Genomic DNA, 12,781 nt, shown 5'->3' on the forward strand with positions numbered 1-12,781 from the left:
TGTACTTTAGCTTTGGTATTGGTATCCCACAAGTAATGGATGATCCGTGGACTGGATACACCTTACAAGAGAAAACATAATTTATGCTTACCTGATAAATTTATTTCTCTTGTGGTGTATCCAGTCCACGGCCCACCCTGTCGTTTTAAGGCAGGTAATTTTTAACTTTAAACTACAGTCACCACTGCACCCTATGGTTTCTCCTTTCTCTGCTTGTCTTCGGTCGAATGACTGGATATGGCAGTTAGGGGAGGAGCTATATAGCAGCTCTGCTGTGGGTGATCCTCTTGCAACTTCCTGTTGGGAAGGAGAATATCCCACAAGTAATGGATGATCCGTGGACTGGATACACCACAAGAGAAATAAATTTATCAGGTAAGCATAAATTATGTCTTTGCGCTCATCGGGTTGCGCATATATTTTACGAGTTGAAAGTAAACTGATGTTGCTCTTTTTTTGATTATAGGTATAGATATATACACTGTATATATAGGAATATCTTTTTATAAATACTTAGAACATATTCCCCTATATGCAGAACATTGGGATGTGAAATATTTACAGTAAATACATAGTTAAAAACTTTTGTTAATATGAACATCGCACAAATATGCTTTTAGATGTTTTAATCTACATAACTGCAAATGGTTCCAATAACACCATAGATCTCATATCTTTGAGCCCTTATAACTTTTGTGTGCAATATTTTTTCTTTTATTAATTTTATTAGATGGTGTTATTATGAGTGTAACTGTACTTTGTAATGTATTTTTTATGTGTTTTGTGACACTTTTTAGTTTTGCAAAACAGTTAACCAGAGCTCTGAAGTCGATGTAATCATTTTAGCGTAAATCGTTATTGCAGTGAGCGTTTACTTTCGACTCGTAATACGAGCGGTAAGCACGATAAGCGCAAATACTTGCAATAAACCCCTTATCTCTGTGGCATAAAGTTTGTGCTGCATTCGTAATCTAGCCCAATTACGGAAGACTGAAAAATGTATTTTGACCTGCATTTAAAAAAATATTCTTTTCTAAGATATGGAGAGTCCACAACGTCATCAATTACTAGTGGGAGTATCACTCCTGGCCAGTAGGAGGAGGCAAAGAGCACCACAGCAAAGCTGTTAAAGGGACATGAAACCCAAAATATTTATTTCATGATTCAGATAGAGAATACCATTTTAAACAACTTTCCAATTTACTTCTATTATTGAATTTGCTTCCTTCTCTTGTTATGCTTTGCTGAAAGGTTTATCTAGGAAAGCTCAGGGGCAGCAGAGAACCTAGGTTCTAGCTGCTGATTGGTGACTGCATATATTTACCAATTGTAATTGGCTCACCCATGTGTTCAGTTAGAAACCAGTAGTGCATTGCTGCTCCTTCAACAAATGATACCAAGAGAATGAAACAGATTATATAATAGAAGTAAATTAGAAAGTTTAAAATTGTATTCTCTATCTGAATCATGAAAGAAAATGTTTGCGTTTCATGTCCCTTTCGCTACAAGCAAGTTTTTTTGGGTCTAGCCGTAGTCCATGTTAATCTCTTCAGTAGGGTAGTGGTGGCTTTAAAGTGAGGTGGGTCTTGCTGCATTTTCCTAACATTTTGCTGCCCTTGTATAGAAAGCAAGAGTAGGTTTACTCTGTTCTTTCTTTTTCCACAAGTCTCTGTAAGGAGCATGTGTCCTTTCACGCCCTGTGAGCTGTCCTCCTGCCGGACGGCTAGAATGCAGATAAGTGCTTTTGTCTTCTAGGTAATGGAGACTTGCACTGCAAAAGAACTTTTAATTTCTGCATTAATTTCTGGGACATGTTTAATCCTGTAGGCAGGATTAATGTGGCAGTAAGCAGGCACTTTTGCATGTGAGGACAAGGGGTTAATCTTCCCTTATCTAAGGGATTATTCCTCAGTGGCTTGTTATTTATTTCATTTATGACACAGTTGGGGCAATATGTTTTATGTGCTATTGAGTCTGATTGAACCGGGAGTCGCTTGTTTAATTTTTTTAAGCAGGTGTTCTGACTGGGAGCCGTTTACCTCTGTGAGGTAGTTTCTACGGCTTGAATTAGACTAGGAGACGTTAGTAAGCGGTTGTAAGGCTGTTCAGAGGCGCACTTTTACTTAATGCGCCATTCCGTTCTGATCGATCATTTGACCCTCAGTCTCTTCCGTTTTTGAGCTAAGCTGCGCCACTTGCTTGTTCGCATCGGCTGAAGAGAAGTCGATTGCGATTAGTCTCCTTTACACAGAAATTTGCAATGAAAATAAATAATCTGAAGCAAATATTCCATTCATAATTATAAAATTGCGGTAGGCATCCCAGTCAGCCTGGGGTGTAGAGGGCTAGTGTGTTTTGCATTTCTGAGTTTAGTCCTATAATGCTGTAGTTTTTACACGGACTAATTTAAAGTGACAGTAGTCATTTTTTCTTAATAAACTTATTATTTGGGAATAAAAATTTTCTTAAGCATTTGAAAATAAAACTCTTGCCTTTGATAAGTGTTTATTATGTCTTGAGGCCCAAATTGTTTTCACCAATGCAATTTTGTTCTGCCTGTTTTAAATACGAATGTAAAAATATGTTTTTTGCCACATGTCTCTCAGGATGATGCTGTTCAGGCAACGCCACAGCATTCTCCTTTAATGTCCCAAGCCTCAATGGCGTCACATGCAGTGCCCTGAGGTTCCTCTCAATCTCCTGGAGGAGTTTATTTGCCTTCATAAGTTGCTGCACAGGTATCTTTTGCGGTATCTGTGGAATTATCTGCTTTTCCTATGCTTAAGGGAAAACGCAAGAGGAAAATTAGAGATTCAGATAGTAAGGTTTCTGCTCCATCTCCTGCTACACAGGTTACTCTCCCTCATAAGTCTGATGATGAGGATATGGCGGTAGCCTCTGTTGATTACAGATTCAGACAGTATAATTCCTTCATTTGATGCTGAAGTAGTAACCTTCAGATTTTAGCTTGATCACCTTTGTGTATTGTTAAAGGAGGTTTTGGCTACTGTGGACGACTCCGATACTCCTATCGTTGTCAACCCTAGAAATCTAGTAAACTTAATAAATACTATAATGTTCCTTCCACTGTGGAAGTGTTTCCTGTTCCAGACCGTGCAATGGAGATTATTTTACAGGAATGGAAGAAGCCAGGGATACCTTTTTCCCCGACTCCTGTCTTTAAAAAGATGTTTTCCTGTCGCTGACTCCATTAAAGATTCATGGCGCATGGTGCTTAAAGTAGAAGGGGCCCTTCTACTCTGGCTAAGAGGTCTACTATCCCTATAGAGGATAGCTGCTCTTTTAAGGATCCAGTGGACAAAAGCTGGGGGCTTATTTGAAAAAGATGTATGTTCATCAAGGTCTTCAATGACAACCGGCAGTTTGTATTGCCACTGTGTCAAGTGCAGCATCTTATTGGTACGACGCCTTGTCTGATTCACTTCAGATAGAGACTCCTTTGGAGGAGATCCATGACAGGATTAGGGCTCTCCAAGCTTTTGGCGTTTCATTACAGTAAGACCTTGTTTGGATCTGGTCTGGCATAAATAATTTCTGATATTACGGGTGGAAAAGGGGTCTTTTCTACCACTAGACAAGAGGAATAGACCTAAAGGACATCAGAGTAATTTTTGTTCCTTCATAGGAAAGTCTTCTTCCAAACAGGAACAGTCTAAGTCTTCTTGGAAACCCAATCAGTCTTGGAACAAGGGGAAGCAATCAAAGAAACCTGCAGCTAAGTCTAATTCATTATGAAGGGTTTGCCCCGATCCGGGATCGGATCAAGTGGGGGGCAGATCCCTGGGCTGTGGACATAGTATCTCAGGGTTACAAAATAGAATTAAAACGTTTCCTCCCAGGGGCAGGTTACTCCTCTCTAGGTTATTTGCAGTCACATTTTTGAAATGCGTTCAGGGTCTTTCCTCTCTGGGGAGTGATAGTTTTAGTTCCTGTAAGGGAACAGGGCTTAGGATTCTATTCAAATCTGTTCGTGGTTTTCCAAACAAAAAGAGGGAACAGTGTCTCAACAAGTTTTCAAGGTACCATCCTTCCAAATGGAAACCATTTGTTCCATTCTTCCCTTGGTCCAAGAGGGTCAGTTCATGTCGACCATAGACTTGAAGGATGCGTATCTTCATGTCCCCATCCACAGGGATCTTCACAAGTTCCTGAGATTCGCCTTTCTAGACAAACACTTTGTTTGTGGCACTTCCGTTTGGTCTTGCCACAGCTCCCAGAATTTTCTCATAGGTTCTGGGGGCTCTCTGGGCAGTGATCAGGTCTCGGGGAATTGCAGTGGCGCCCTACCTGGCCGACATATTGGTTCAGGCGCCATATTTTCAACAAGCAAACTCTCATACATAGATCCTGTTGTCTTTTCTATGTTCTCTTTGATGGAAAGTGAATCTAAAAAAAGAGTTCCCTTGTTCCAGCTACAAGGGTAGTTTTCTTAAAGACCATAATAGATTTCCTATTGATGGAAATATTTCTGACAGAGGTCAGAAAATTCAGAATTCTTTCCTCTTTTCTCTCTCTGCAGTCTACTGTTCGGCCATCAGTGACTCAATGTATGGAGGTAATTGGTCTGATGGTCGCTTCCATGGACATCATTCCCTTTGCTCAATTCCATTTGAGAGCTCTGCAGTTATGCATGCTCAGTCAATGGAATGCAGATATTCGGATCTGTCTCAGAGGATAGATCTAGATCAGTCTACAAGGGACTCTCTCCCGTGGTGGTTTTCTCAGGAGCATCTATCTCAGGGCACATGCTACCAGAAACCTTTCTGGGTGATTGTGACCACGGACGCCAGCCTGCGGGGCTGGGGAGCAGTCTGGGACTCATTAAAGGGCAGGGACTATGGACTCGATAGGAGTCTGCTATCCCCATAAATATCTTGGAGTTGAGAGTTATTTACAATGCTCTGATGGCTTGGCCTCAGTTGTCTTTAGCCCGGTTTATCAGGTTCCAGTCTCACATTTTCACCTCAGTGGTTTACATCAACCACCAGGGAGGAGCTTTGAGTTCCTTAGCCATGAAGGAGGTGGCTTGTATTGTTCAGTGGGCGGAAACTCACAATTGCTTTGTATCTGCCATCCACATTCTAGGAGTGGACAACTGGGAAGCGGATTTCCTGAGCAGACAGACTTTTCATCCGTGGAGTGGGTTCTCCATCTGGAGGTGTTCTCCAGGTTAACCCTCAAATGGGGGGTGACAGAGTTGGATCTGATGGCATCTCTTCCACCTTGGAGGTTTCCTCTGAGGAAGGTCCTTCTAACTCAGGGTCTATTCCTTCATCCAAATCTCGCTTCTCTGAAGCTGACTGCTTGGAGATTGAACGCTTAGTTCTGTCTAAGCATGTTTTTTCTGAGTCAGTCATTGAGACCATGATTCAGGCTCACAAGCCTGTTACTAGAAAGATTTACCATAAGGTATGGTGTAAATACCTTTATTGGTGTGAATCCAAGGGCTATTCTTGAAGTAGAGTCAGGATTCCTAGGATTTTATTTTTTCTCCAGGAAGGCCTGGAGAAGGGATTGTCAGTAAGTTCTCTGAAGGGTCAGATTTCTGCATTATCTATTTTGTTGCACAAGCGTCTGGCGGATGTGCCAGATGTGTAATCTTTTTGTCAGGCCCTGGTCACAATCAGGCCTGTGTTTAAGTCTGTTGCTCCTCCTATGAGTCTTAACCTTGTTCTTAAAGTTTTGCAGCAGGCTCAGTTTGAGCCAATGCATTCTATAGATATTAAGTTGTTATCTTGGAAGGTTTTGTTTCTTTTTGCTATCTTTTCTGCTCGGTGAGTCTCGGAACTCTCGGCTTTGCAGTGTGATTTGCCTTATCTTAGTCTTTTTTCAGAATAAGCTAGCTGTGCAGTTCGCATGCGCTCTGTGAGGTCACCGCATTCCAAACTTATTTGCTATTGGAATACAGTGACGCCACATGCGCAGTTCACTGGTAGCTTTTTCTGATAGGTAGCTTAATCCGACAGAACACAAGTTTTTGATCATCAAGTCTGCCACCATGTGCCAGTGTGTCTGCCTCTATGTGTATCAGTGTGTCAGCTTCCATGTTTGTCAATACATCTGTCTCCCTCTGTCAGTGTCTACACCTCCCTATATTTTTGTGTGTGACTCCGTATGTGTGTTTGTATGTAACTTCCTATTTTTACGTGACTTTTTGTTTACTGTGTTTTTGCCTGGCACCCAGCACATTTACGTCAGTTACAGTATGTCTGATCTTAACTGCTCAAAATATTTGTGATTGAAACATAAAGGGATACTTTACTTGTGTGCAGAATACTTGTGTGTATTCTTAGAATATGTATATGCATTCTTTCATCTCATTTTGTATGTATACATGCTTTTGGTGTGTTTGCATAAGTTTATGTTATTTGTCTGCATGTATTAATTGGTGTTCCTGTGTTTGTGTGTCTGTTTTATTATTATAAAATACAAGTGACAAAAGTAAAGCTTTTGGTAGGCAAGGGGCTAGAATTGAGTATAGCCTGGGAGATGGGGAGTCTTTGTGATTTATCAGATCCAGTTTATCACAGTTTGCCTGAGATGCTCAGAAGTTTTCTATATAGAATAATGTTTTGATTATCATAATGATAACATAGCCCTGCAGAATCTGTTGACTCTCTCTCTCTCTCTCTCTCTCTCTCTCTCTATATATATATATATATATATATATATATATATATATATATATATATATATACAGGCATACCTAGTTTTATTTCGCTTTGATTTATTGTGCTTTGCAGATATTGCTCTTTTTACAAATTGAAGCTCTGTGGCAACTCTGTGTCGAGCAAGTCTAAGTCATAAAAACACATGTATACACATAAATACACACCTATATATACACACCACCAGCACAAAGATTATAAGTCGCTGAAGGCTCAGATGATGGTTACCATTTTTTAACAGTAAAGCATTTTCCTTTTATACTTAATTTTTGATGAAAATGTCTTATGCCGGCCTATTTTTGGTTCAGCACCTGGATAGCGGTTGCTGATTGGTGGCTAAATGTAGCCACCAATAAGCAAGTGCTATCCAGGTTGCTGAACTTAAAATGGGCTGGCTCCTAAGCTTTGCATTCCTGCTTTTCAAATAAAGATAACAAGAGAATGAAGACAATTTGATAATAGGAGTAAATTAGTAAGTTGCTTAAAATTGCATGTTCTATCTGAATCATGTAAGAAAAAAATTAATTGGGTTCAGTTTCCCTTTAAAAAGTTGTGTGTGTGTATGTATATATATATATATATATATATATATATATATATATATATATATATATATATATATATATATATATATATATATATATTTAAACAATGTTTTATATCTATACATACAGTCATGGCTAAAAACCTTCAGCTAGATTACGAGTTTTTGCGTTATGCTTCATAACGATGCTTTTTCCTTAACGCCGCTATTACAAGTCTTGTCAGAATAGGTGTACCGCACACCTTTTTGGCCGTTACGCAACGTCAGTACTGCACTTTTAAAAAAGTCCTTTTTCAATGGGACTTCCATAGCGCCGCTATAACGAGTTTTGCGGTGAGGCCAAAAAGTGAGCGGTACAGCCTAAAACGACAAGATCCCTACCACCGTCTAAAGTCAGTAGTTATGTACTGTACCATAAAACTCATAACTAAACTGTCACAAAGTACACTAACATCCATAAACTACCTATTAACCCCTAAACCAAGGCCCTCCCGCATCGCAAACACTATTTAAATATTATTAACCCCTAATCTGACGTCCACCCTCCGCTATAATAAACCTATTAACCACTAAACCGCAAACCCCACACAACGAAATATACTAAATTAAACTATTAACCCCTATACCTCTGGCCTCCCACATCACTACATAAATATATTAACCCCTAAACCTAACCCTAACGTAACCCTAACACCCCTAACTTAAATATATAATTAAAATAAATCTAAATAAACCTTACAATTATTACCTAAATAATTCCTATTTAAAACTAAATTCAAACTTACCTGTGAAATAAAACCTAAGCTAGCTACAATATAACTAATAGTTACATTGTAGCTATCTTAGGTTTTATTTTTATTTCACTGATAAGTTTGTATTTATTTTAACTAGGTAGACAAGTTAGTAAATAGTTATTTACTATTTAATAACTACCTAGCTAAAATAATTACAAAGTTACCTGTAAAATAAAACCTAACCTGCCTTACACTTAAAACTAACATTACAATTAAATAAAATAAATTAATCAAATACAATTATCTAAATTACAAAAAATAAACACTAAATTACACAAAATAAAAAAAGAAATGATCAAAAATAAAAATGAATTACTCCTAATCTAATAGCCCTATCAAAATAAAAAAGGCCCCCCAAAATAAAAAAAAACCCTAGCCTACACTAAACTGCCAATGGCACTTAAAAGGGCCTTTTGCGGGGCATTGCCCCAAAGAAATCAGCTCTTTTACCTGTAAAAAATTCTATCTAAATAAACCTGAAAAGGGCATTTGGATGGGCATTGCTCTTAAAAGGGCAGTTAGCTCTTTTACATTGCCCATACCCTAAGCTAAAAATAAAACCCACCCAATAAACCCTTAAAAAAACCTAACACTAACCCCCGACGATCCACTTACAGTTTTCGAAGACCGGACATCCATCCTTTTCCAGGCGGCAGAAGTCCTCATCGAAGCCGGCAGAAGTCTTTATTCAAGCTGGCAGAAGTCTTCATCAAAGCCAGCAGAAGTCTTTATCCAAGCAGGTTAGAAGTCTTCATCCAGATGGCATCTTCTATCTTCATCCATCTGGCGCAGAGCGAGTCCATCTTCAAGACATCCGGCGCGGAACATCCTCTTCTTCCGATGGTCGCTTTAGAATGAAGTTTCCCTTTAAGTGACGTCATCCAAGATGGATAGAATTCTATCAGCCAATAGGAATCAAAGGGGAAAAAATCCTATTGGCTGTTGCAATTATCCAATAGGATTGAGCTTTCATCCTATTGGCTGATCAAATCAGCCAATAGGATTGAGCTCGCATTCTATTGGCTATTCCAAAAATCAAAATCTACTCTGGCATTTATGCAGAGGAAATCAAAATCTACTCTGGCATTTATGCAGAGGAACAAGTACAATGTTCTGGAATGGCCATCCCAGTCCCCAGACCTGCATATCATTGAAAATCTGTGGGGTGATTTGAAGCGGGCTGTCCATGCTCGGCAACCATCAAACCTAACTGGAGATGTTTTGCAAGGAGGAATGGTCCAAAATACCTTCATCCAGAATCCAGACACTCATTACAGGCTTTAGGAATCGTCTAAAGGAGGCTCTACTAAATATTGATGCAATATTTCTGTTGGGGTGCCCAAATTTATGCACCTGTCTAATTTTGTTTTGATGCATATTGTACATTTTCTGTTAATCCAATAAACCTCATTTCACTACTGAAATATTACTGTCCTTCAGTTATTTGATAGATCAAAATGAAATTGCTGATCCAAACACCCAATTATTTATAAATGAAAATCATGGACATTGTCAGGGGTGCCTAAACTTGTGCATACAACTGTATATAAATATATGTGTGGGTGTATTTACAGACACATATATGCACATATCAGCACATAAATACATATGTGTATGTATATACAGTATATATATATATATACATACTGTATATTAGGGGTGTTGAAAATAATCGGCACAACGATGCATCACGATGCAGCCTTTAACGATGCTGCATCGATGCAGTGAAGAGCCGAATCGATTCACACAATGTCACGTGACCCCTCCTCCAGACCGGTGCGCACACACAGGAGGATTCAAGACACAGCTCAGTCAGCAGCTGTCCCTCCTGCAACTTCCTAGGCTACATGGGCTTTACACGTGAGGTCAGGGTTGTGAATGAAAATGAGTGACACAGCACACAGGGGCCAAGGATTGCCAAGTTTAGAGATTTGACCGGACAGTCCGTTTTCAGTAAAAAAAACTTACAGCTGTTTTCAGTAAAAAACCTGACAGTTTTAATGCGTGCACAATTGTTTTAGCTCTGCAATTCTGCCTATCCGATTTTTTCCACCTTTTGTTCATGACAGGAAGAGTGCATGGGGTTAATAAGGAACCAACTACCGTGTTACTCACTTTCAGAGACATTAAAGCTAACAGGTCTCTGTCCATGCCGCATAAGAGGGGAGTCTTCTAAAGTAGAGAGAGACAATAAATTAACGGGGGAAGGAGGATAAGGAAGCCAGCATGCTGGAATGTCTGTTTTTTTTTTTTTTTTTTTAAACATCTGTGCTCCCTGACATATTAGCTACAAAGGACCTACACCTTCCTGCCCTGCTTATTCTATAATGTAAGAGCCAGGCTGTGAACCTTACTACAGTTTGTGTATTCCTTGTCATTACTTTAGTCTAGGAAATCAAAGTATTTAACCCCTTGCTCACCATATATAAATATATATATATATATAAAAGCGCATTGGAGCCCTTTGCAGTCAAGTAGCTGTAAACATGTAAAATCATATTTATGCAGTATTAATATGTACTAAATTGTTTAACTGTGTATTTACTGTAAATATTTCACATTCCAATGTTCTTCACATAGGGGAATATGTTCAAAGTATTATTAAAAAGATATTACTATATATATCTGTATATATTTATAGTCACACAATATAAGGAATGAGTGCGAATCAAATCAATAAACTAGCACCTTCTGTGCTTGTCCTGAATTCCAACACACCAATAGAACAGCCAAAAAGTGCACAAACCCCAAATGGATGTCCGTTACTCGCCGGTTAAGAAATCCAGTCTTTTAGTTAAACTGAAATAAGGCAATTTTAGCACTGAGTGCGTGCTTTCTTACCCTTCACCTCTAGCTTCTGGCTTCCGAGAACGAGGGACCGCTTGTCTCACGGGCAAAACTGCTCCTCAGTACCCTCTGCCTCCTTCGGCGTCTCCAGCCGGAAGTGCTCTGCAGGTGGCCCGGTGATTCCGGGTGACGTCAACGGGTTGTCCGGGTCTTGCAGATTGGCTTGTTAGCAGTATTTATATAAAACCAGTCTAAAATCATGATTTAAAACTGCCAAAGTTTCTTTGCTTTACCATATACATTTTAACCCTTATAACTGTTTTTATTAATATTTATATGTATACTTTGTATTAGATAGTGTATATTTTAATTTAAATGTATTTTAAATGTATTTATATTGTGTTTGGTGCAACTTTTTATTTATCCCTAACTCTTTATGCAAGGTCTTTGGTCGTGCTAACACAGCGATTGCTTTCAACTTGCAATATGCACGCAAGTTATTGCGGACATAGTATTTCAATATCACACGCGCTAACGTTAGCACAACACTTATAATCTAGCCCAAAATGAATTATGGAAAATTATAACATTCCTGTATTTAGCTGGCATATTGCTCATTGGGATTCACTTTTTTCTGTTTAATTTGTATTTATTTAAGCCTTAATTATTTTTTAAAGGGACAGTCAAGTCCAAAATAAACTTTAATGATTCATATAGGGCATGTCATTTTATACAACTTTTCAATTCACTTTTATCACCAATTTGGCTTTGTTCTCTTGGTATTCTTAGCCGAAAGCAAAACCTAGGAGGTTCATATGCTAATTTCTTAGATCGTGAAGGCTGCCTCTAATATGAATGCATTTTGACAGTTTTTCACCACTAGAGAGCGTTAGTTCATGTTTTTCATATCGATAACATTGAGTTCACGCACGTGAAGTTACCTAGGACTGAGTACTAATTGGCTAAAATACAAGTCTGTCAAAATAACTGAAATAAGGGGGCAGTTTGCAGAGGCATAGATACAATGTAATTACAGAGGTAAAACATGTATTATTATAACTGTGTTGGTTGTGCAAAACTGGGGAATGGGTAATGAAGGGAGAATCTTAAACAACAAAAATGATGGTGTTGACTGTCCCTTTAAGAATTTGAGGAATTTTATATAATTTAAAAATGACATGCTCTGTTTAGGGCTATATATATATTTGTAGTAATACATTTGTACTAGCTTGACATTGTAGCTCACCTGGAATACTGTTATTTTTCTTTCCACTTTATACTGAAGCAAGCTTATTGTTTATATGAACTTCTGTTTCTAATTGGATTCCTCTTTCTTTGTAGTTGAACGAGACAATCTGTCAGATTACTGCGTGCTGGGACAGCGGCCAACACACTTAGCCAGCATAAACCAACTGGCCAGCTTGGGAAAAAACAGTGAACAGCCTCCTCACAACCAGCTCCATCACAGTCCCCCAATCAGAAGTCAAGTCCCTACTTTGCAACCTATAATGAGCCCTGGAATTTTATCACCTCAGTTAAGTCCTCAACTGGTGCGACAGCAGATAGCCATGGCTCACCTTATAAACCAACAGATAGCTGTCAGCAGACTTTTGGCTCACCAGCATCCACAGGCTATTAACCAGCAATTTCTGAACCACCCACCTATCCCTAGGCCTGTCAAGCCAGTGGAATCCACCAATTCCTCTGTTGAGGTCTCTCCTGACATCTATCAACACGTTAGGGATGAGCTGAAGAGAGCTAGTGTATCACAGGCTGTCTTTGCTAGAGTTGCATTTAATCGGACACAGGTAAATACAAATGATTAAAATCCTCCTGCAAACACCTAGATCTGGGTAAAATATAGTATTGATAGCTATAGAATTAACCAGTATACCATAAGTTCATCCACTTCTGTATTATGCATATTGAGTTAGTGTCTATACTCCTGTTTATTGTAAACATGCAAT

At 38.8% G+C, this 12,781-nt stretch overlaps 1 protein-coding gene across 2 annotated transcripts in view; it reads left to right on the forward strand.

Annotated features, from left to right (window-relative positions):
- Nucleotides 1–12,781, forward strand: part of SATB2 (SATB homeobox 2) — a 443,446-nt gene that overhangs the window by 244,667 nt on the left and 185,998 nt on the right. For both annotated transcript variants that reach the window (XM_053698738.1, XM_053698737.1), the window contains exon 7: nucleotides 12,156–12,622. In XM_053698738.1, coding sequence (XP_053554713.1) covers nucleotides 12,156–12,622 — 467 coding nt within the window. The remainder of the gene's footprint in view (nucleotides 1–12,155; nucleotides 12,623–12,781) is intronic.

Source organism: Bombina bombina, chromosome 1 (genome assembly GCF_027579735.1).
Source record: "Bombina bombina isolate aBomBom1 chromosome 1, aBomBom1.pri, whole genome shotgun sequence".
Classification (NCBI taxonomy): domain Eukaryota; kingdom Metazoa; phylum Chordata; class Amphibia; order Anura; family Bombinatoridae; genus Bombina; species Bombina bombina.